Genomic DNA, 26,794 nt, shown 5'->3' with positions numbered 1-26,794 from the left:
TGTGAGAGTTGTTCAGATGGTAGGAAACAGGGAGGGAAGTATTGCTAGTTTAAAGCTGAACCACTGACTGGACCAGGGACACCTGACGACCGCTGGTGTTGTAGCACAAACAGAACCCTGCGGAAGGGATGATCTCCGTGGAGACCACATGAGAATCCCATTCATTTTCTGACATCATGACACGTACATTGTTTACATTGGTTTATTGTAGCTGAGCTTCTGGCTCATGCAGTGAGGGCGAACTTGAAAATATCACTGCAGTGTGAACAAAGGTTTCCTTAGGAGATGAGGGGAGGGAGGGAGGTGTGACGCACATGTGCACTTGTGACACTGATTTACAACGGTTGAACTATGTACTTAGGACACTCTTCTGCGTTTCTGGACTGGGGAAGTGCCTATCTCGGATGGCTCGGGTTCAGACATCCAGTCTCTTGTTGGCGGCTTATGGAAAATCACCATCTTTGCCAGGCAGCTTGCCAAGGGCTGCCTGCCACCTCACCAACCCCCTCCCCTCCTCCACCCTCACCAGTGGTGGCCTGTAGGGCTGGGTTTAGCTGCAATTACATTTGATAAGATCTAGCCAAGGGAGCGTCATTAAAAATATGGAGGTTTTGGTTCCAGGTTTGGCTGCTCGACACAGATGCTTTACTCAGCAGTCTGCACAGTCACCCCACGTGGAGCCAACATCTGAATACCACTATCATTTGACCTGATATAGGACTGCTTTTTTTCTTCTCTATCCCTAATGGTTAGATTATTTGATCCTCAATTGAAGAAGGAAATGATGCTGCTCATTTACCGGGTTTTCACCCATTTTACCAGAGGCGAGTTATAATGTAATGGTTTTTCCCTGGCACATTCTTCATCCCTCTAATACGTTGGTGCAAATCTTAGTACTATTTTGAATGATTCCACTGTCAGACAAATTACTTATAACCTCCTTGGCACGAATATTAGGATATTTGAAATGAGATTAGAACTGTGTCACAAGGACAATGAATTTAATGATATCAAATTGCCCAACAATGACTTTTGGTACATATGTACAAGAGAATGTTCTGTATTGAAGTTTGTGAGGCATAACAGTCATTTCCATGATAGTTTGAATATTTGTGGTTGCAGTTGCCAGGTGATGACATGTACAAAGGAAACCCTAAGAGAACGGTCTATCTAAAGCATTACTGTTTTTATTATAGTATATCCTACTAAATCATAAAACAGGATAGATTGCAATTATTCGCTTTAAAAAAAAAGAGTTAGATTTTCTCAAATGGATCATTGTAAGATGTGATCTGTTTATTTTGGATTTGAAGGTTTCTTCATTAAAAGTGGACTTTTCATTGTGAAAACGTTGGCAAAGCAAACACTTTGTTTCCAGTAGACGTCGGTACTGATGGGGTACAGAGTTCGAACATAGAACATAGCAGGCAAGGACACGGCACCCGTCTCCATGTGGAAAAAAGTGTCAGACAAGGAAAAATCTATGCATAGCCTATACACAAGTCAACACCCACGCACATTTTTTCTCTCCCTCTCTCTGTTTTCTTTTTTTCTCAATGAAAGTCTTTCACAGAGAAGACACACATCTCCGGACTGGCCGCGAGCCCCCCAACACGAAGACGGTTAAAGTTCATCTCATTAACTCCTGACAAGCCCGCGCCTGCGCCCGCTCTCTCTGCCACATGAAGTGGAGTGATTAAAGAGTCCTGACGCATTCAGAGCTACAGTCCTCTTTCAAGAAAAAGAAAAGATAGGGGCTACGAAACACAAAAAAAAAAAAACACACACACACATACAAACACGCACAGACAAAAAAAATGCACCCCTGAGTCCACGTTGACAAATTCTTTAACAAGCTGTGGTTAAAGGGAAGCTGGTTTTACTCTGACTCACCCCCTCCTTTCAAACAGTTTACTGGAAATAAAGAGGGAGGAGGAGGGAGGGGGCACTTTCAGAGAAGTCACGTGACGGGGCCGGGCAAACCACAGCACAGAGAGCCTTTGAGTGCAGTAGGCCAGGGGGAAAGGCAGGCATACGCCCAGCGCAGATGGCCCTGATTTGAGTTACAGGAGATACGATCCTGGGAGTTGGCAATCAAGAATTCACAGCCTGTTAACCCTTTCCGTTACAAGTGGAGGTTACAAGCGGAGGTTACAGGCGGAGGTTACAAGCAGTCATGGACTTGATCCATGCAGGATGTTTCGAGACTGTCTGCGTCGATACCAAAGAATTTCTCTACAGCACACAGAGTCCTCGTGTACAGAGCAAAAGATTTAAGAGGGGGGAAAAAAAGCTGATGTTCATGACATCAGCGTCTGGAGCCGTTAGAAAAGGCATGACTTCATTATTCTTGAATAGCTCTGTTGAATGAATGAGAAAAAAAACCCGGAGTGCTCTGGTGCTGCGCATCACGTGCATTTGTGGCAGGAAGTTGGCACACGCAGGCTGAGAGAAATACCACAGGGTTTAAGTCAAACTGCTGGCAACTACAAACCTCTGTGACTTGAGCCTAGGGGACGTAGTCAGCATATTAATCCAGCTCTGTTGCTACAGGGTGAAGAGAGTCCATGTGTGTTTGTGTGTGTTTTAGCCGTAGGGGTGGGGGTGTTAAATTAGGGGTCACATCCTTGATGACAAAATTAAACCATTTCCTGCAAAGCACAACAATATCCAGTGATAGCCCGGTTTCTCCAATCCCAATTGAGTAGGTTTCCTCTTTGATCTACTACAATTCATTTTCAGCTTTCAATCAAAAACTCCATTGGATGAATGCCTCCATGTTCAGCTTAAAAGTTGTAAAAAGGTAAGAAGGTGGAAACGTGAAAATTAGAGGTGTTGCGGGATCTCCTTCAGTGAAAGATGGAACCCTTAGAACCTCCGACTGACGGTAAAAAGCTCTGGCGAGAGAAAAAACTGTTTCCGTACGCGCCAGGTCCTCGATGGTGCAAGCTACCTGCCTCCAGATGCTGACCAATCGCACGAGCACATTACATACATACACATGGCTGCCAGACATCAACAGAGAGAGAGCGAGCGAGAGAAGAGAGAGCAATGCACAGCGGGAGGCGAACAGTGCGTGAGAAAGAATAAGAGCATAGGAAGAGAGGACAGAAAAAGAAACAATGTCAGAGAGAGAGCAAGACTCAGGCTGTGTACTGAGACAGCAGCATGCCGCGTCACTTCCAATCTGCACTCGCATGGATGCGAGACAAATAGCCGATGCTCCTCCTGCATAGCGCTGTTAATTTGTTTGGAAAAGGACACGTGGGAACTCTTCAATGCTGAGAAGATCATTTAGACTATCTCTCCTCTTCGCTGGGCTGCCCGTTTGTCTTTTCACTTCCACTGTCTCTGCTCTTTTCTCACAGTTTTGGTGGGAAGTACCACTTTATCAGTACGTGATGTCAGAGCTGCAATCTCGCACATGTGATGTGAACACCAAAGTTACTGTTGGTGCCAGGGGAAAGATATTGCAACTGGCAAATAGCCAAGTTCATACTCGAAACAAATGGGGGCAGCATATAACAATGAAATTTGGGGTGTCAAACCCTATTGTATAAGAAACAGGCATATGCCCTTTTTGTCTCTCCTGCCGACTCCACTTACACTGTGCTGTGGTCGGAGAAACCATCAGGCATACCAGCCGCTGCATGGGTAGGCTTTCGAAAAAGAATCGAGAATATTTCTCCTGGCCCTCTCTGCGATACTAAGAGTGTGTATCAAAACTGGGCTCAATGGCCACTCACAAACAAGTTCTAAACCTCTCCCTCACATAGAGCCACCTTTATCTTGTTGACATGCTGCATGTATAAAGTAGTTTAAAAAATGTAACCAGGGCTAGATGGTTAACATTCTCATGTCAGAAGATGTTTTTTGCAACTACATAAATAGGGCGTCAATATACATACACTAAATGTCAAAGTGTGTTTCTTCAAATTCTGCTGATAAGCTGTAATCAGTTATTTTTGAATATTTTAAATTCAAATACATTGCCCATATAACTATGCTTTTAATGGAAAAACTGATAGATGCATTATTTCAGAAAAAGGCTAAATTTATACTCAAAGCATATGTGAGTCGCTGCTTCTGGTGTATCATGAAAAATGACTTTTCCTTATCATTCTAAGATAATTTTGTACCCTACAAATCTTATTCAGGATGGTGTAACAAGGTGTTTCAGACGTTCTTTTTATAGATACAGAAAAGACATTGAACAGTGCAAAGGTGTGTGAGTTTGCGACGTCAGACCTATTCACCTATTGTGGAGGAGACAGACAAAAATGTTATGAATGTGGCCATGCCAAAGGCAAAATTCGTGCATTGATATCAGTAATAGTTGGTCAAAGTTTTTTCCCAAAAAGGATTTTCTGCCACTAGAATGGAATGCAGTTACTCATTTGTGATATCTACTTTTGTTGAGGAGTTCCGATAGAGGTTGATGTGGGAAAAAAGGCAGTGAAATAAACAGATGACTCGTTAAACAATGAAAAGTTCGACAAATTCAAGAAATGTTCATGCATTCTTGAATTGGGATACAAAAAAGCAAAATCAGTTCTTGTGAACTACACAGTAACTATTTCATATTTTAGGTGACCTTCCCTGGTTACTTTGAACAACACTGGAAACAATGGAAATGCTGTCTGCCAATTTATACACTTGCTCAGAACAAATGTCTTTCATTTGTAATAACTGTTCATTGACATTTTATTGTATATTGTAATACCATTTTATAATGACATCATCATGGCATGTTACCATTATGATGATGACTGATTGGTAATCTGAATAATCTGTAGATTGTGTCACTAATCTTACTGGTGGTAAAGGTGAATCTAATACTTCACAATATGTTCTGACTTCATGGTGACATGATGCCATCATTCTTATCAAATGATCACAAATTAGTTTAAATAAGCCTGTGTCTACAGACACAGTCAGTTTTTGACTTTGTGACATAAATTATTATATGATATTACATAACGTTTTTATTTACCATGCCTCATCAGTTCAAAAAGTTAAATAATAAATATGACCACCAAGTTTTGTGAAAACCCATCCTTGTGTTGTTGAGTTATTTTGTTAATGGGACTCATAAAGTAATGTTTTTTCACTCGCAAAGAAACAATAACCAGAGGCATTCGTCTCAGGCATTTTCTCCTTTTGTAGTTGAAATATCAAAGAAAGCCTGATAGCAATGAATGATTCATATCACAGCATGGTTGAGCTGTTACTAATCCTGTGTTCAGGCTGAAAAGTGAAATGCACATCGTAAGCAAACAGAAACATTCCTCTGCATCACTCAGTAATCCCTTGAATTTCTGGGATACCCTCAACCAGGGGATTTATTTGCTAACTCGCTGGGACTGTCTACTATAGTTTATTTGCAATTGCAAGAGTCAGTGCGCGTGTTGTAAAGTTCAAAACCATTTATTGAGGCAGTTGTCTCAGTGCACTTGACCTGTCTGACTGTTTGACCCACACTGCTGGAGAGAGAAGAGCATTCCTGTGTCAGGACAGGCAGTTCTGACGCAAAGCCTTTTACAAAACCACACACGTATCTCCCCCCCCAATTCTCCTCCTCCATTCATAATCACAAGAGGTAGGAACATAAATATTTACAATGGGCTGCTAGGCATTGTTGAAACATTTGCAGGGATGTTTGATATGAAAACATATTTTTTAACAAGCATAGCTGTTCTCTGAGTCAAGACATGTGTTGCACCAGTGGGACATGGTCAGTGGTCAAGATACACTCTCTCACACACACACACAGTTGCACTTCTGTCTTTGAAAGGACACTGGCATGATGCATTCACTCGCCCCTTACCCTAAACTAACTTTAACCATCAAAACTAAATGCCCAACCCACACCATTTCCCAAAGCCTAACTCTTAATTCTAATTCTAACCATGACCCTAAAACTCCTCACCATGAAAGCCCTTTAAAGTTGTGGTGTGGACTGACCAAAATGTGTTCCCTTTCCCAAAATATCCTAATCATGCACTGTCTGTTACTGTATAACTCTCACAAAGACAGAGGCGCACACAGACAGAAACACGCACACACAGTCGCACAGTGCAAGGTGGAGTTGGGGGAATTAAGGGGGCAATAATTGATTTAGTTCAAGAAACAAGCACAGAATTGCAGAGCAGGGAGGTGAGAATGAAGTGAAGCAGGTAGAAGGAAAAGTTGGATGTGTTGGTGTTGTGGGGGTAGCGGGTGAGAAGGGTCAGATAGAAGAGGCTAGTAAGGATGAAGGCTGAGCTGGGAAAGATGTTTCACCTGTGCAGAGTGGGTCTGGTCCAGAATCGTCTGGTAATCCTCATCGTCACGGTCAACGCTGGAGAGCTGCTCAGCCCTGGCCATGAAGTAGGGAGGAAGCTCTCCCATTGTGGTACCTGCACCCTGCTTACACACACACACTCACACACACACACAAACACAAACCACAGAGATGGTTAATTATTGTGGCTCAGCTATTGGTGTTTCTAATACTCGCTGACGTGATGTGCTTTCAAGTATTGTTTTGGCAACACAGACTTTTGTCCGGTCATGCCAATAAATCTGAATCCAACGTAGTTTTGAAAAAGACAGAGAGATGTTAGTTGTTGCAAGTTGTTTATTTGTATCTTCTTTAATTAAATTGTATTCAGATGCGGTGGTAGATAATGCTTGTATCTTAATAAACTCAAGTAAATACGGAGCAAAATATAAATATCAACTGACCAAAGGAGCTTGCACCGATTGATGTCCAGGGTTCTGTGATCGATGTGCTGAATGGGATTAAGACAGAAATGATATAAGAAAACAAAAATGCCACAGATGAATTAAAAATGACACGGACACATAAAATCCAGTCTAAGGGAAGGTGAACAATCCAGTGTCACCTCGATGTAACACATCAACACACTGCACTCTTCTAAATTACTTTGGACATGTAGAAATACAGGGTTTCATAACAATCTAAGAAGTGCTAACAAGCCCAGCTGAGCAACCACATTACCAATATCTAACAGCCAAAAGCAGCTGGTACATATAAAGCTCTGGAGCCCGTGTGATTGAGGGAGGCTTAACAGGAAAAAAGCGGAAGTGATTTGAGGGGAATAAATCCTCAGCACTTGGTCGGGTTCAACAAGTTCATACTGCCAAAACATGGGGATGAAGAGGAGGGTGGGGGAGTGGGGGGTAAGGGCTACAGACTTAATTAACACAATGAAAACCGCCGCCAAGAAATGCAGTGTTTTTGGAGTTGCTCACAGCTCATTACTTTAATGTTTCCAGGCACAGGGGGAGAGCAGGGTCGCAACAGGGGGATAATAGAAGCTGCTGTGGATTTAGTTAGTGTAAGTTAAAATCACAGGTGACATGTCTATGATTTCAAGCCCCGATACTTTCCGAAGGTCCTGCAGTTTACAGACAGGAACTGGGGGAAAAAAGCCCCGGCTCTGAAATCTCCCTCTCTCTCTCTCAGAAGAACATAACTGACTAATCACAGCCACATTACCTCCATGTAGCTGGATGGTTGAGCCAGGAGATGATTAGTGGGTAGTTAGCAACCATGGCAGCGACAACAAGCCCAAACAATCATTCTCAGGAGGCGGCGCTAACCCCAAACCTGGCAGACTGCATCTTTAATCTGGACACCCTATTCTCTTGTTAACACTGCACTCTTTGATGAAATCTGCCAGTTTTCGTTCTCATAATGGAGACGTGCCTTAATCTCCCTGGCAGCTGCTCCATTCAATAGCTCTGCCTCCGTTTGTGAGACTGCATGTGCCTCTGTGTGTGTGTGTGTGTGTGTGTGTGTGTGTGTGTGTGTGTGTGTGTGTGTGTGTGTGTGTGTGTGTGTGTGTGTGTGTCTGTTTTGTGAACGGTGCAGTGAAATACATCCACCTGCACTGTGGCATCGTTTGAAGTGGAGCACTTCAGGGAGCGGCAGTAGGGGACAGAGAGGTTTCAAGAGGTAACAGAAGAACACACAGACAGAGGAGGAAAGAGAAAGGAGAGGAGGAGAGGAGGCAGGGGTGGTGGTTATGGCTGGGAGGGGGAATGTCATGTCTCATCACCAGTGGGAGGCCGACAGAAGGAGGGGGAATGTTGGCAGGGGTGCTTTGAAAATCGTGGGCGCAACAGGTGTCTCCAACTGTAGAGCTGACAAGCCGAGGCCGATGCCATGCCAGGCTGGGGTTACAGGGGTGTAGTGGTGACGAGTCCAAAGGGATTAGGTGGCACACACAACCACAAACACAGACTCCTATATCATACATCAGAGCAGGGTGCTGCTGCTGGGGCTGACGCTGGGCTCAGAGGAAATGTGACTCCAGTAAATCAAGCATACTAACTTTTTTTACACACACACACACACACACACACACACACACACACACACACACACACACACACACACACACACACACACACACACACACACACACACACACACACACACACACACACACACACACACACACACACACACACACACACACACACACACACACACACACACACACACGGGGTGTAGATATATAAGACAGGTCGTGTCTTTATAACAGCATTTGCATCATTATTTTAAGGGGTGAACGGTGTGGATCATAATATCAGGGTGTTCTTTATTACAGTAATCTTTTTTATTTTAGCCTACCATTTAAATGTATTTAATTATGCAAAGAAAATGTTTAGAGGATAAATACAATCAATGAAAGGCTATACAATACCACCTGCACTGTTGTGGATGGTAAAAATCTAATCACAAATCCTAAATTAAATTTAGTTTGGAAAGTCTATCCAACTCTAGTTTACATAAATGTGTTGCACTTGTAGGTTGCTCAGCTTTTGCCTTGTGTCAAGTCCAACCAGTGTGTCTTCCCACTTAACTTGCCTTTTTCTCAACATGTGGCCAAGGGGGCGTTCTCCAACATGAAGTTTGCCGGTTCAATCCCCACTCTTCCCCATCTGCATGCCGAAGTGTCCTTGGCAAGATACTGAACCCCTAAATGGCCCCTCATAAATGCTGAGTGTACTAAAAATGTAAGTCGCTTTGGACAAAAAAGCGTCAGCTAAATGACATGTAATGTAATGTAACATTAAGATATTTATGTATTCCAAGTACTATCTAATTGATGGATCAGAGGATGTTTTTTTAGTTCAATAAAAACTGGAAACATGGGGCTGTTTTAAAACCTTTGACCGGTAGTCTATGTGTGAATAGTTAATGTATTAGAAAAGTAAGGAAGACTAAAGGCCAATCTTAGTACACAACGGGTGGTGCAAAGCCTGTCTGGTTCCTGTAACACGCCCAGTAATGAAGAAGTAGCTGAGGAACTGTGTTTCCCCTTCACCTCAGCACCTTCCACATTCTGCAGAACAGGGAAACAGATAATAGAACGATTTCTAACTCAAACCATATCTCGGTGACCAGGTTCTCTTTTTCATTGTTCAGTAGTTCTGCCTTTCTCATTATGAAAGAAAAAGTTAATGGAGAATAACAATGCACATAAAAAGATACTGCACTAACAAATATGTTGATACAGGAATCTGCCTTCCACTTCACTGTTGTTGTATCTTTGTGTGTACTGTATGTGTATAACGGTAGAACAACCTATTGTCAGGGTTTTCAGAGAAACTCTGTGTGAGTCATTGATAAATCAACAGAGCTTTGATGTTTTTTTAAGTTATAATACATAGATTATAATGCGTTACCTTTTTATTCTACTATAAAGTGGTAAAAAGATGTCGGTTATAAGACTGTAGATCAAAATTATTTCATCTTTCTCTTCAGCCACAGGGCTGGTTAGAGGTGTGAAACCACTGACACTGCATAAGGGAAATTATGGTAAGGAGCAGGGGTTTTCCGAGCATCAATGAACATGTTTTCACACACAGTGAAAATGCCAATTTGCATATATCCACTAGCAAAGGTTTAAGCTTTTTACTGGTGGAGATTCATGCGTCAAACTCCCAAAAAACGAAAACAAAAACTTTACCTCGACATCTTGAGAAATGAAAAAACTAAGTCACTCTGTCAGAAAAGGCCTGTGTGTGTGTGTGTGTGTGTGTGTGTGTGTGTGTGTGTGTGTGTGTGTGTGTGTGTATTGACACTTGTCCATGGTGGGGGTTATCAGAGGTAGACACAGAGCCAGATCAGTGCCTGTGTACATATTTGAGCCAGCATGGTGGGACATGACAACAATGCTAGGTTCTCCTGAATCTGCGTCCAGTACTCTATCTAAATTCACACTAAGTCGGCAATATTCAAACTTGTTTGGAAGGAGATCTTTAAATCTTCGTATCAACATGTTAACAGACAGAAAATATACAGGAGAAGTTTTCACCTTTTCCACTGTTCTCTTAACACACTATATAAATTGCTGGTTCAGTCAGAGTAAACAGTTTGATTTGTACACCTAATTTGGAGTCCTTGGCATATAAATGCCCTGCCCTTGGAATTGGTCTCTAAAAGCCTTAAATTCTAGTAATTGTCATGTTTCTACCAGCCTCTGTCTAATGACAAAAACCCACTGGACATATTCAAAAATGCATGGTGGTTATTCTATAAACAAGACTATATATCTCAGCTCCAAAGAAAATTGCATTTGGGAGATATGAGGGTTTCACCTGACAGCAACTATATTTCAAAGCACTCAGTCTGAACACTGCTCAGAGCTGTGGTGAATGTCCAAGGTCGTGGCAAACTGTGACTAACACTGAGCCATGAGAAAGCTTAGCTCTGTGCAGTTTGCTGTGCCGGTCAACAGAATGCACATTCAGTGTGTAACAGGCACTTACCCACATGGAGGCTCTGGGGCAGACTTTGGACATGATGGTCCAGAAGAGAGACACTTCCCTGGATAGCTGCTGACCCCACACCTGCAGAGGCCACGCCCACCGCCTCAGCATCAGAGCTGAGTTCTGGTGCTGCGTGCTGGGGACAGATGATTTGGTGTGGATATGGTGGCTCGGGGAAATCCACCGAACCACATGCATATGCTGCCAGGGTCACAGATGCTATGTGTGGTCCCTGAGAAAAGGTGGAGGAAAGACAGATAAATAGAAAAAGATAAAAAAGGGAAAAATAAAGTGGGGGTGAGTACAACTGTTGGAAGAAGTTTTGAGTCAGAGGAAGAACCCTTCTTTATCTGTATGGGCAGAAAGTGAGAGCAATGAGTCAAATAGTGAATGACAACACTAAGACAGCTTCATATGGCTCAGTGTCATCTGTAGTTACTCCGGCAGTGAAGGAAGTCCCTATAAGTAAGCATTAAGAGTGAATCTTAATTCTGCTTTCCATGCTGCATCAGTCAAATAGGCCATAAAGAAAATGCAGAGAAACACATATAATTAAGAAGAAGCCTTATATGCAAGAGATTAACATACTATTTTAAAACTGTTTAAGTAGAATCAAAGTTTTAACAGTCAGAGAGAGAAGAGCCCTTGGTGGGATCAAAAGTAAGCGCAGAAGCATTTTTGGTTTAAAAACACCCACGATGATGAGAAAAATAAATTCACCAAGAGGGAAAATCACAATTTCAACACTCTCCTGGTATTTTGAAATATTTTTTCTCTAATTGTGAAGCAATTCAAATTTCCATTGTTACCTCACAATAGGGTTTAGGGTTAGTTAGTTAGTAAGTTATGGTCAGTGTTGCAGCCAAATCCAATACAATTGAAGTAACTCCTTTAATGACAATGAGAGCTTTTGGACGAGCTCTCCCTTTAAATAATCTTTATAAATAAATTCTACATGTGAATATGCATGATACGCAGGTGCGGGACAAGATTTTGGGGCTGGAAACCTTCTGGTTTCTGTTTCTAGTTTGACCATTAGAGCAGGCTCTGGTTGCCCGGAGGTAACCAGTACGCATGGAGCGCAAAAGAGGTTGAAAACATTGACTGAAAAGGCATCAACTATCTCTATTGATAATAGAAACTCGGACTATAAACAGTGTACGACGAACAGAAGATGGGAGTCACTGCAAGCCCCAAAATATTGGCTGTTTTCCCCAGAAGCCAATAGGCTCCATGATTGAGGGTTAAAAGTTGATTTAACACATCTTATTTGAGGAGTAATTTTATTTCTTGTTCAGGTCAAACCGAAGACAGTGTACAAAAAAATACAACAGTCCATAAGGGTCTGTAACTTGAACTGCTATTCCTGCAGGATAGTGTCAGTTATTAAAGTTGTAATGAGAGGAACAAGGAAACAAAGTACAAAGTGCTGTTGGTGATCTGCCCAGGCTCGGTATGAAAGTGAAGTTGATAACACGGCTAACATTGTTTGATAACGTTTTCGGAAGTTTGGAATAAGAGGTCATGTAACTTGTAGTTCCCCTTACACACTGAGCAAAAATCTGGATTGATCTGAAATGACAGCCATGTGTACTCAGTGTGTATTCCATGTGTCTACACTCATGCGTATGTGTGTAGGAAGGGTGCTCCCAGTGACGCACGGGGCAGTTTGGCGTTATGCAATGTAGCGCCAAAGCAATCTGGCAGGAGTGGGGTGGGGCTGAGACTTCCGGAGCTGTGTTGGACAAGGCAGGACAGGACGGGACAAGACGGGGGAGGGCAGTACAGAGCGTAGCGTGTGAGGCAACAGGAAACAGCTACGCCTTCTCAGTGCACTCCCTTTAAATGACACAGATTTGTTTCTACACACACGATATTAGTAAGCAGCCATTGTAGTATTTACACTGATAATAAAACACTCCCAACCCTTGAAAATGACTGATGCTTCTTACAAATGCAAAATACAAATAGGAAAATCATCAGTGACCCAGAGAGAGACTCCCAGTACTGACCCAGTCAGGCTGGAGACTCCCGGCCTCATATCCTCCCCACTGACTGTGCAATGAGATCATGCTGCCCTCAAGTCCACACACACAACACAAACACAAATAAAAAAACACCCTTTATGCACCTAGACGTACTCCTCCAGCAGAATGTTTGAGTGGCCAAGAAAGACTACTCCTCTTGCTCACAGTTTCCAGCTCTATCTCAGGTGATGTGTATTTACCAAACACACACAGGCCCGCTGCCAACTGTTGTGAGTGTTGCGTGACTTGGGGTATCTGCGCTCTCCCTCTCCTGCGTGCTGTGTCATTGCTTCTCAACTTACACACAAAAGCCCAGTCCTCTCAAGTTGTACAGGTGAGTCACCATTAATCTGCAGCCCAGCCCACAGCATCCAGGTAACTGGCCAATGTGTTTTTTTGTTGGCTTGATGACACACACACACCTTATCACTGAGGAAAAACTAATCAGATGATGAGAAAAAGAAAAAATGCAAAACATTGAGTGGAGGCAGTACTGTATTTTTCCTCTCACACAGCATTTTTCCATCTCATACACTGGATACTAAAAAAAGTCATGGTGAGGGTTATACTGAAATATCTACTCCATCTCCTGCCTCATCTGCTTTGAGATCTACCTTATATTTAAATTCACATCAGTACCGACACAAATTTACTCTCAACCCCATGGGCTCTGCAATGGAGGCAGCATTGTTGGCATTCCTGTGGCGACCTGCAAAAACCAGTGCTTGGCCTTGCAAAACCAGTGGGATCCCCACTCGAGCATTTCCGCACACACACACTTTGAGGAGAAACACAGTTTGGATCTGGTAATAAAGTGCGTCTATAGGTGTGTTTCCATGTGTGTTGGCAGTGTATCATCACTATAGAGCAAATGCCAGCAAGAAAACATGGACGAAACACTGCCAAACAGCCATAATAAGACATCTAGTGTGAGATCCTCAAAATCATACTGGAACATTACAGTACCTGTCCTGGTCAGTTATTTTCATCTCACCTTGAGCACTGATGTGGGGGAGTTTTCACGCCAAACCCACCAATAATCACAGACTACTGTATTTAATCAAGCTTATAGTTCCTCCTGTTAATTCAAACACATGTGGAGCTTCAATACATCCATGCTAATCTGACATGTTTACACCAACATATTTTCTAACAATACAACGACTGAAAAAACTAAAGCCATCATGACAGCAAGAGTTGAATCTAAGCCACAGGTAAAATACTGTGGAAAGGTCTTCTGGTTGTTAAATGTTCGAGTGTATATTAAACCATCCTCAAGAATACCAAAAAAGTCTATAAAGACAGAGGTGGAGTTACATTTGCTAATCGTAGGGGCCCCTCAAAAGTATGGGGAGTTTGACATAATGATGCTAAACTGATCAATTTCTCTGACCATGTCGTACTTTGTTCTCTAAGCTCGATCTTGGACAGAGGATTGACCACAGACATCGCAGTTGCTGAGGCACATGAGCGTGGAGGAGCTTCCTCTCAGTGCCACAGTGAGAACAAAGAGTGCATCAGTGTGTCCACTGGAGGAGGATGTGAAAGCTGGCAGGCCAGTAGCTGCCGCTGTGAAGAGCCACTGACACACACTGTCAACCACCTTCTCTGGTACACACGATCCAGCGTCACGGTTAAAGTATTCTTTAAGTGTTTAACACTTGACATATGAACAATACTTTCTTGTGTGCGCGACCTTGTGTGTCACTTTGTAATTTGTGTTAGTTCAGCAGAAACACACTCACAGCATAATTTAAGGGTGTGAGCTTGATGATCCAAGCTGTAGCGCAGCTTGAGTGAGAGAGAGCGTGAGTGGCCTTATTACATTATAAATGGTACAGTAACTACAGGTTAATTCTGTGAGCGGAAACAGATGCCAGGGAGTGACTGCACTCATGATGAAATTTGATCACATATCACAAGATCATGTGTCAAAAAAAAGCAGTACATAATTAGGAAGCAATGGCACACAAGTCAGATTTAAACTGTAGCGGTCTGTAGTCATAAATAAGTAAATACGATTTTGTCCCTGAATGCCTTCCAAAACTAAATGTTGCACACTCGGTTGCAATTCAATTAAATTTAATTGATTTTAATTTGAAGAGGAAATTATAAAATTCCTGTATTAGGCTTATTTTATTTATGTGAGACCCAAGCTGAAGCAGCCCATACACCAGTCATGCTGTGGACATCTCTTCCTAATTTATGTCGGCAAAGGTAGTAGTTTTCAAATCCCCAAACCAGACATTAATGGGTAACCATAAACTGACCAGTCCTCAGTGACCACGACCACAGGTCGGTCCAGTCATTAACAGGTCGCTGTGGTTGTCAAGGGCCATTTAAACACATTAGACACGGTCCGGCTAGCATAACCTGTTGACCACTTCTTACAGTGGGAGACTGCTGGAGGCTAAACAGGACAAACATTAGAGGTTAGTTTGTTATGAAGAAGGCCCAGTCAGGATCTCCGAGGGAGGTAAGAGAAAGATGGACGGGGGCCAGTGATGGAGGGGTGGGGTGTTGAGAAGTGGGTGGTAAGCACACACACACACACACACACACACACACACACACACACACACACACACACACACACACACACACACACACACACACACACACACACACACACACACACACACACACACACACACACACACACACACACACACACACACACACACACACACACACACACACACACACACACACACACACACACACACACACACACACACACACACTTTGAAGGTTAGAGGGGATGGTCCCAGTGATTTATCCATGTGGTTGTGCCATCTTACCATATGTTCCCTGTCTAGCAGACAACACAGTCACTCTGACCCCCCACTGAGCGATAGATCATACACTTCAAATGAACACTTTCATTTCCATCCAACCCTTTTGAAGCTGATATTAAACCTCAGAATGATAAAAAGGGAAATTGAAGTAAATGTGTTGAGTTCATATTCAATTAACTTTACTGCGGTTTAACATTTGAATATTTCACAAATTCTCTATAATAAATTATGTATTTCTATGAGAGCTGGATAACTTTTTCACTGTAAGGCTTTGTTTGCTCAGGCAGTTATCAAAATTAAATGTATTTGTTCATAAGCTGCATTTTTCCCCTGATAACCTCAAATTACTAGAAAATTTTATTTGTACGTGGCAACAAACATTTTTTTTAAGTAACTAAAATGTATTTAAAACCAAAATGTTATATAGTAACTAAATAAAAATGTGAAAACAAGCTAGATGCATTGTGTATTTAAAATAATGTTTAACAGATTCAAGTGGAAAACCATAATTCATCCATAATTTAATTTGTATTAATTAAAATGTCCCTTTTTCAATTTTCTTGCATATCAGAGTTAGAGCTGACAGAGTTTGATAAATGATTGTTTAAACAAAAGTTAAATAACTCAAATATTTAATATCCTTAAATTATTCTAAAATATTTAAGAATCTGATAATTAATTGTCAAATACCTAACATGTATTTATTTTATTTTTTATTATCTTTTTCTAGTACAAATGTAAAATGTTTCTGGTTTCAGATTTTCAGTGGTGGGGATTTGTATTAAAGAAAACAATTGGCAGATTAAACAAAAATAGAAATATGTTTGAAAAATAAAATAAAGAAGTAATGGAAATAATAGTCCTAATCTACCTTAAAAGAAGACATCTAAAACCATTAGTGAAGATGATGAATCTTTTTTTCTAATGACACTATGGGTGAATTAAATAAAAGCACAATATTTGTTAATTCCTTCTGGGAGTGTGTTTCACTTTGCCAACTAAAACTTCAGTAGGGAAACATTCTGTTGCTCCAATAGAAAGTCCACCTGGAGATAAAGGACACTGATACAGGGAAACATCCACCTGAGGATGCGTGGTGGTGGGAGGGATCATTTTAAAGCACTAGGTGACCTTTATAGAACAATTTCATAATAAAACCAGGCTTTAAAGAACAACAACTAACACCTGCAGTCTGACAGCAGTGCTCTGGTTTGTTCTGGTCAGGTTTGGCTTTTTCTGGCAGGGTTGTTGGTTTCATTCAAGGCTGGCAACACGCTAGGCTGTCTTTGGTGCTAGATTTGTTTCCTGTGGGCTCTCAGTATGTATTTGTGTGAGTGAGTGTGTGTGTGTGAATGGTAATTGTAGTTGGTATTAACAGGACTCCCGGGGGCCTCAAAGACACACACAGAAAGACGCATGCCTTGGATGGCTGAGGTGTGACAGCTAAGACTGAGAAGCCCTTATAAACATCTCACACAAACACACAAACGCACAAAGCTCCCATTTACACAGCTCTCTGGTATTCGTCTTTGAAGGAGCTTGATGAAGATGAATAAGTCACAAGACGTAGCGGCAGATCCTTGTCTCCATCCTTATGAGGAAGCAAATGAATTACTTAAAAAGCATGAATGAAAGCAATTGTATGGCTTGTTTTTTGTCCTTTTTGCCAAAGGAAGTGAAAGCGCTTTTGTTAAATTTCACATTTGAACCAAAATTTGGACGATTCCCCTCACGATCAGCTGCAGCTCCATAACTGAGCAGTGTAAAAATTCTCAAACAAAATACACTATCGTAATGGTACGTGAGTTCAGTAGTAGCAGGATAAAATCCAAGTGATGCAGATCTGACACACTATCTAGATGTAGTTAAAAATTAATGGTTTCAAATTGAATCCAATACGTGTTGAAGTTAAAGTGAGAGATCCGTTACTGCCGACCAGTAGTGAGTCAAGAGTCGCTTTTCAGCTTTTCAAAGAACTACCGAACTTGATCCTGATGAGTCACTCATGTTCCAGGTAACATATATTCAAAGTATCACTTTGTCCAACAAAAGAAAAGAACATTATGCTATGCCGAGTCATGTTAGAAACATGAAAAGCGAAAATAGAAAAATTCTGAATGAACGTCCACACTCGGTACAACTTCAAAACTTCCCACAGAACCTTATCAACTCTGACTTCATGAGCAAATCTAAACAAACACACAAAATAAATAACACTCATGGGTGGTGGAAATACAGCTCATACAGACCAGCAGCGAGACATGAGTCACAACTCAATCAAAGCAACCAAGTTTCTATGAACATGAATGTGAAGGTGTCCAGTTGTTCAGCTGGGATGTAGAAGTGATTGTCATTGTTTAAGCCACACAAAGGCCAGGTGATCATGTGAGCAAATTTCCCTTACGCATATGTTCTTGTTAAACAGTGTGTGTGTGTGTGTGTGTGTGTGTGTGTGTGTGTGTGTGTGTGTGTGTGTGTGTGTGTGTGTGTGTGTGTGTGTGTGTGTGGGCAGACAGCTCTTAACTGTATAATGGCATCTGAGCAGTACAACTTGAAGGACCTGAGCAGCATTGTGTTTGTGTGTGTGTGAGTGTGTGTGTGTGTGTGTGGAAGCCACACTCTCAGACCTGCTCAGCCCTTACTGCAATAGTTGGCACTAATTAAAGCTGTGCTCCTGGTAATTGCCAACAGCCAAAACTTAATTTCAGGGGGTTTGCTGGAGAAAATCTGTATATTCTACACAAACCTCTGCTGCAACCTATAATTTAGTCAATCCTAAAAGAAACTGGAAATAGAAAACTACAGAATGTTCCTTTATTTAGATGAGCCACTGGTTTACCTTTCGAAAGACAAGGGAACTGTAAATCATGAGTCATAAACACGTTAGGACATTTTTTTGGGTATCCCATAGGATTGCCATTGTTGGCTCCCTGGTGGTTGCTGACATTTATGCTCTCAGAGGGACGCAACATGTTCACCTCGCACTCATAAAACAACTCAAAACCAAGAGGGAGAGAAAAAGACTACCCCAGTTGCTATTATGTAAACAGCAACGTGCGCGGCTTCAATTATAATGACTTTAATTCTTTGTTGCTGTTGATTTAACGTTGAGCACAACCATTTTCATGCTGCCCATAATGACTTAATGGCAACAGCCATTACTGAAAGTAATTTAATGGTGGATGACTCAGATGAGCACTCCTCTAAAATATTTACAGCATTCCAAAGCTTTCAAGAGTCAAGCACAGTGCGAACCTATTCTCATGTAAAAGAGGATTTATGGAGGTCTGCGACACGAGTTGTCACTACAAAATAAACGCTTAAATACTTAAGTGGGGATGAAAGCCTGTCCCACTCAAAATTTGGATCTTCACTCAATATGGCGGATGCATGTGCAGGTGCAGGACTCTCAGCATGCGTACGTGACGTGTGCATGTTTGTCCCGATCCTCGCCTCTCGCAACAGCCTCCGCCGTAATGAGATCTCTCCAGTGTTCCTGCGTGATTTCATTGTGTTCATGGTCTGTATTGTGAGCACCCACCCACTACCTCCTCCCTCAGAGCAGCTGGATAAAATATACTTGATGCTGTGCCAAAAAGTGTGCTTTTTTTCTTCTCTACGCTTGAGTTGCAGGGTTTTATCTTTCTCCATTAACCGGTCCTGTCTTTGTACAATGATCTCCCGCAGTCTCAGCAGGATGCAAACACAGAGGACACACACAGGACAGCAATTGCCCATGACAGGGAACAGGAGCGCTGCCACTTCTGCTCTGGTTTCTTGTCTGTGCGCATGTTCCTGGCTCAGCACTCCCCTCTACTGGTGTCTTTGGTGTAATTTCATAATCTAGTTGATAGCACTGACTACTAAAGATATACGCTGGTAATACGTTGTAAGGTAATTTATTTTTACCAGAACACCAATAAGCCGTCAACGATTGTCATCAATTTCGTAGAGGATAAATTGAAAAACTTGAATTTAACATTTGGCCAAATTCAGTGAGGTCAAAAATGGAAAAGCAGAGCAAGCAGACATTTGCTGTAACAAGCCACATTGAAATAATACGTTGTAGTTTTGTTCAAGAAGTGAACTGCTAGAAATGAGTCGGAAAAAGGGCAGATACGTAATGACAGCTAGGAAGCTACATCATAGAGTCACATGTTGTTTCATGTGAAAATAGCACAACGTGCACCTTTAAGGCTATAAGAGCCCTGCTAGTGTTCGAGTTCCCCTAATCTTACAAAGAAGTGGGAATAACCAAGGAACTGCTGATGTAATGTATTTGTTTTAGTTGATGTGAAGAACTTTACGTCTTGCGGCATCTTTTCAGTTTCTCAATATTGTAACTGGAGAAAGACACTCAAATATTTGGAACATCAAACAGTGGTTATGTAAAAGGCACATATCAGCTTTCAAGTTCATTTGTGTTTTCCAGAGCTTCATTTCATAGACAGACAATATATTATGTAATTAAAACGAGAATTGTTCCCAATACAATGATCCAACACTGCCTGTCAAACATTCCAATGTTTCTTCCGGTTTATCCGACATTATTGGATCACTGGTACCCTCTAGTGACTGTCAACAGTGATGACCTGGGTCAGCGATAACCTTAATGATAATTTATTAACCTATTGTTATCGACTTAAGTTTCAGTTTAAAGAATGGCTGACAGCAAATTAAAGATTTGATTGTAATGTACAACAGTGGGATATTTTTTCGACTGCTTAGTGTACTTGTTATGAATTAATCTATTATTTATTGTTGGTTTTTGCGATTACATGATCCAAGAACTGATGATGTCTTACATGTTGTCCAACTAGCAGTGCAGAAATCAAGGAGAGTAAAGGCATGATGATATAAAAACAGAGAAAATCCCAGATCCTCAAATTTGAAGAGCTGAATCCTGTTTTAAATTATGTGGAGAAAAAATGTCAATTAAAAAATATCTTTATAAAAGGCCTATCTTCTAAGGTAAGGCTTCTTTGTGGGTTGAGTCCAACCCACAAAGAAAGTCAGTTCAAAATAATAGACCAGTGAGAAAAATAGGAAATATTCCACTTTAGGAACCAGAGGCTTGTTGCCAGTTCTGCTTAAAAATAACTCAAATGATTAATGAATTATCAAAACTACCGGTCAACTACATGATCAACACAGCGAATGTGGTTTGTTCTCAGTTACTCATCTCCTCACGGTCAAGTGAAAAAGCATTAAGGTGTTGTACTAAACTTCAGACTGAATGAGAAGCTGTGCAGTAAAAGTTCACTGAGTCTCTCCCCTGAGCTGCTGTATATCTCTAGTGGTGCACTCAGGGCCGGTCTTTCCTACAGGCGACATAGGTTGCCTAGGGCGCCACTCAGAGGGGGGCGCCAAAAACTGCGTCGAGCAAAAAATAAGATAAAATGAAATAAAAAAAAATTTGCTAGGCGCCCCCTTCTATATGTGGTATAGCCAAAAATATTGTATTTAATTACTCTGACAGTAATTTAAGTAGTTTCATTAGAGAAATCAGTAAATGACAGCAGCACTCAGGTGGAACGTTTGGCACAAGAGCAGTTGCACCCCGTACTGTCAGATGCAGTCTGGATGAGGAACTGAATGCTCCGTGTCGTTCCTGCTGCTGCTTCCATCCTGTATTCTACAGGTTAGTAGTGGGTGAGAGTCACCTACGTTAGCTCCTAAAGCCTCGCTTGATCACCACGGTGTCATGACTGGTAAAAACTTAGAAACTCCGCTGGGCAGTGAGGAGAGACACTCGCGCACTAGGTGGGCGGGGCTACATTCGCCTGTATAGGTGTTTATTTTACCTGCATCTCGTCTTGCAGGCTGGTCGCGCTAGTATATTGTTTACCTTACAGTGTGTAGTTCAGCTCCGACACACACAGACTCTGTAATTCATATATTGTTATTGTGCCTTATAAAGACCAGTTATAAGCTAATGTTCAATAGGTCTATATTGTAAATGTTTATATTTCTTTATGAGTGATGATGTATATTAAAATGTTTGGAGGAAAGAGACACCATAATAATTGAATGTATGTTTTATGCAGTTTAAAATGCAGTTACACTCAAAGAAATGCTTGTACTTGAAATTGTGTTTAATTTGAATAAGATGCAGTCTGGATGTGGAACTGAATGCTCCGTGTCGTTACTGCTGCTTCATTCATGCTGTATTCTACAGATATACTTTGTTGCTGTGGTATCAATTTTGGGACCCAAAACATATATCTCCAACCAATACTTTGACATTAAAAAAATTAATCTAACATTGGGTAAAATGAGGCAAAAATTGAGGTACGAACCTCCTTGGTGTTGTCAGAACATGCTAGCACATTGAGGCTTATGGTTAGTGTGTGTGTGTCCAAGCAACTTTGACGAAGAAAGAAATAATTTTATAATAAGCTTTCGTGTGGGGGGGGCACCAGGAGTGAAGCTTGCCTAGAGCGCCAAATGTGCTAGGGCCGTCCCTGGGTGCACTTGTATACCACTTACAGAATAATTGTGGTAGTGTTCTTTCCAAATGTTGACATGGGCGTAAATCAAAGTCAAGAGCTGGTAAACACCCAGGCCCACTTCACTACCCATCTGTAGCATCTTATTAAGTCTTATGGAAAGGATGAAAAACTGTGCCAGAATTCAAAGATAAGAGTGTTAAGACTTTTCAATTTGTGGGGACATCTTAGTAAATGTTCTAAACTTGTTTGACACAGTTATAATCTTTGACCCAGTCCTAGTAGCTGAAAACAGGACAACATGTCTGCTGGCTCTCTACAGACTTCACTTACCACAGAAATTCTGAAAACAGAAATATCTTGTAAGGACCCAGAAATCTACAGAATCACTTAGGAATCTAAATGGCTCTTTTAAACAGTGGCTCTACAGAAGAGAAGATATATCATTAGAATTCTCTGAGGTCAGTTTTGTGCTTCTTGCTTGTGGTTCAGCCTCACAGTTATAAAAAGGAAATAGATACTAGATCAGACAGCCTCATGGTTCAACCTCATACAAAATAACCACATCTTATGGTTTGACTCTTAGGAAGCAGACCTTTGTTACATGCCTCTCTGTCTTCTCAGCTTTCCTGTCTGTTTCTACAATAACTATTGGAAAAAGGCAGAAATTGCTATGTGCAAATGTGTCACAGTATATATTCCATTTCAGAGGCATTTCCATCATATAGCATTCAATTTTGTTTAAAAAAGATTTTAATAATGTGCATATAAAATAAAAAAAACTAAAATTGTATCTAAACATCCAGCATACCCCAAAACATCAGCTATGGGTGGTCTACATAAAAAATATCTGCACCAGTATCGGCTTTGAATACAACAACATCAGTCAAACTCTATAAAAAATGCACCATGGCGGCTCCAGCTAGGAGCACCAGGTTCTGTCATGAACCCGTTGACACTACAAGCTGCTATTGCAGCTACGCTCACTAGATGGTGACAGCCTACTTTAAACCTTCCGAAGAAGTGAGCTGAGCCATAGAGTTACAAAAAGAAATCTCTCAAATTACATTTGGAGCAGCACAGTCTGGCTTTTAAAAACAGCAGAATGGAGGACACGCATTTCAAAGTTTCCAGTACAGCTCCACTGGGTAAGGGCACACAAGTGCGACAGTGGACTCCCTAATGACAGATGGACTTGGAGCAATGAAGACAAGCAGATGTTTGGAGACCATGATCTGATCAGCAGTGGAGACCCGACACCTCCCGACACTCAGAACTGAGCTCACACACGGAGAGACGAAGAGACTTGAAAACAGACAGAAACACACAAACAGAAGGAAAATGGGAGGGAGAATTTAAGGGGGAGGAAGAAGGGGGTATGTACGCAAGGGAAAGACATAAAAAGGAGAACGGGTGAGGGGAGGGAATGTAAGAGAAAGTGAGAGTGAGCTACACAGTGGGGAGCAGGAGAGCGGGGTGAAAGGAAAGAGAAAGAACTCAGAAAGGGGGAGGGAGATTGTTTTTATCCTCATGTGCACTCAGTCAGAGGGGTCAGTGAGTGCGATTGTTCCTGGACTGCCTGTCAAAACAGTGTGGCTACCACAGCGTCCATTCATCTCCATCCCACTCTGAAATGCATGCACATATGCATGTGCAAGTGCATGAGCCTCCGACAGCTTTTAATAATGCTCTTATTAAAGCCTCAGCAACATCCAGCAACAGAATCAACACAGCCTTCAGAGCTGCGTCACAGCACAACCACCATCATACACTGTGTATGAATTTCAGCTCTGTCGTGAAATGAATAACTGCAGCGTGGAGGCGGCAAACAACTTGCTGTGGAGAAACATAAAAAATGTTGTCTTACCAGGTAAAGAAGGAAGGTGTGCAGGCCAGTGCCAAGACCCACGGACGACAGGATGCCCAGGCTTACCCAGCAGGATCACCACAGCGTCTTCCTCCCCATGTAACGCACATACTGCAGAGGCCAGAGAGAGGGACGGTCAACCACATGGCAGAGACACATGCACAGAGTGTGAGGAAAACAAGAAGTGTTCTGATGGGGGGGACGACACAGAGAGAGGAGGGGAGGGACAAAAACAGAGTGAGAGAAGGTACGAGAGTGAAAATGTGCAATACAGAGGGCACTGTAGAGGGTGAGAGAGGGCAAGTGAGTTGTAGCAATAGAGAGGGAGGGGAAGAGAGTGAGAGAGACATTCAGAGACAGAGGTTGTTGTTGAGTTTGGAGGACAGAGCCGTAGGGTAGGAATGCTCTTACACAACTAGTAAAGTAAGGCAAGCCAAGAGCTCTCCTCTCTCCCTCTCTGTTCCTCTTCCTACCCTTCATCCACCACTATCACTCCATCTATCACCCTATTATTTTTGCACACCCTTCCTCAAGCTGAGGCAGGTTGTTTTCAGGAGGAAGCACATAGCGTTTAGATTTGGGGAAGAAGGGAGGAGACTGATGGGGGAATGGGGCAAGCTCTGACCAAAGACTTCATTTCCCAGGAAACCTGGCAAAACAAAAACTGTGCAAACTGCACCTCGATTTACTGGCAGAACACAATTAAGTGCAATGCCTGGCGTTGGCGGTTGTTACGTGTAGTTACTGAGAACTGATTACACAACATCCGAGTCTCTGCGTAGAACGTAAAAAAATGAATGAGGGAGAAACGTTTTATGGTTATGGGTTTCAAAATACTCCAGCTCATGACAGGAAAAACACAAGAAGGGGAAATAACAGAGGTGATGGGTTCTAGCTAGATCTATATCACAAGTCTGCTGTGGTTTGCACTCAAAGCTCTGGTAGTTTGCTATGTGGACTTAAGAACTCAGCAAATAAAAGTAAACGTTCTAGGAGGTTAATAATTAAGCAAATGTGATCTAGCATGCTCACACACTTGCGAGAGATGACGTTCAGTTCCTGCAGTATGAATCTCAAACTGCAGGCTGATACTGTGGGAAAGCATTTGGGTTCTTACATGTACGTCCGGAGAATGTCAGGAGACTCTCCAGAGTGCAGAACGTATCTGAAAGGGTCCATGATTCAGTGTCCAGCGAATGAGAGAGATTATGAAATTTCATGACATGCTACTACCGTACTCAGCCGGACAAGTCGGAGGACAGTTTAGGTGCTTCACAGCACAGAACTGTGGTCATGATATGCTATGAAAAAACTTTTTACAGTATTCAGTCACCTTCTCGTGTGTCCCTTCAATACAGTAGGCGATGGAGAGGAGAGGCAGCCGGATCAGAAGGCCAAACACAGTCTGTCTTTGCTGCCAGAGCCTGGATGAAGGAGAGGAGGAGATGATCAATTCCAGATTTAGGGCGTAGAGGTGAACAGAAAACCTAGTAAGGAGAAAGAAGGTGAATAGTGACGATAAAGTGTGAAGATAGACAGAAAATATAAGTAATCATTGAAACTCTGAGTAAGTACTGGTAAAAGTGAAGGGTGATATGTTCACGTTTTCCTCTGGTGGAGAGAGACATCTGCTGGAAACTGAGCCACTACACCAACAGGAGCAGCACGATCACAGTGGAATGTCAGACATCTGATCAATAAACTGCATATATACATCATATGACCCTTCATACTTCATCACTAAGGTCTATGAAGAGTTGGGTAGCTTTATTTTGAACCTTAATTAAGATAACAATAGCAATGGATGCAAGTTAGAAAAAGGCACATGATCAAACTTGAACTTTAACATGTATTAAAAATAAATAAATCATGTCCGAAAGTGGGGTTTATGCATTGTGTGGTATTAAGAAAGAATAAATTCCAATTTCTGACAAGTTAATATCTTGTAAACTTGTAAATTTTACTATTAGGGAAATGATCGATATGAGGAACTACTTCTATGTTTAGAAAGATAAGAAATGATTCCCTGAGAAGTCAGGGTTGCACTCAAACTTATGTTATATGACTTCCTCACTGACAGGGTCACCTAACAAAGACTTAACAGCACGGGGGATTTGTGGTTGTAAACATTGGGAAAGGGATCTTGAAACAGATATTACATTCCAGGGGTCTGGGAAAGAGTAGGTGACAGGATATTGGTCACCTATTACTTCACATCAAAGAGGTTGATGGATAACATTTGTTTCCCCTCTAGGAGGGGCTTGGAGATGTATAAAGTGCTGCTTTTTCTTGTATGTCATTTGCTCATTGTATGAAATCTATCCCATGGTCTTGTACATTGATGCCCATCTGCAGATATAGAATAAACTTCCAGAAAGACATTGTAATGACTTGTGTTTGACTTTTGAGAAGATAAAAAGTCTGTCTCTCACACACACACACACACACACACACACACACACACACACACACACACACACACACACACACACACACACACACACACACACACACACACACACACACACACTTTCAATATTTTCCCAGTTGATGGAAAGAACATTGTATATTAGTCTCATTTTCTCTGTAACACCTTCCAGAAGAATACAGAACACATACTAACTATTACAAACACTGTAATATTACTTGAATGTGTTTTACTTAACAACACTGTGCAATACCGTAGCTTGTAGGGTTTGCACTTTGAGCATTATTGAGAAATTAATTCACTAACTATGCGTGTATATAAAACCCGGTACACTTCATTTCGTTGCTAGCCAATTAAGCTAATCATTAGCCTTCTTCCAACTTCAGCCACACCTGTGAGACAGCAGCCCTCCTTCACGTCCCAGTCGTTATGTCGCA

At 41.8% G+C, this 26,794-nt stretch overlaps 1 protein-coding gene across 1 annotated transcript in view; it reads right to left on the bottom strand.

The window, feature by feature from the left end:
• LOC133969174 (vacuole membrane protein 1-like) overlaps nucleotides 1-25,527 on the bottom strand; it is a 53,214-nt gene extending 27,687 nt beyond the window's left edge. The window contains 4 exon segments of the mRNA XM_062405465.1: nucleotides 6,283-6,773; nucleotides 10,789-11,020; nucleotides 23,930-24,040; nucleotides 25,263-25,527. Of these exon segments, the coding sequence (XP_062261449.1) occupies nucleotides 6,283-6,390 (108 nt within the window). The 5' untranslated portion in view covers nucleotides 6,391-6,773; nucleotides 10,789-11,020; nucleotides 23,930-24,040; nucleotides 25,263-25,527.
• Nucleotides 25,528-26,794: the final 1,267 nt, after the last annotated feature.

Source organism: Platichthys flesus, chromosome 15, assembly GCF_949316205.1.
Source record: "Platichthys flesus chromosome 15, fPlaFle2.1, whole genome shotgun sequence".
NCBI classification, from domain to species: Eukaryota; Metazoa; Chordata; class Actinopteri; order Pleuronectiformes; family Pleuronectidae; genus Platichthys; species Platichthys flesus.
The sequence above is the reverse complement of the archived record's forward strand: the minus strand, read 5'-3'. Positions and strand labels throughout refer to the sequence as shown.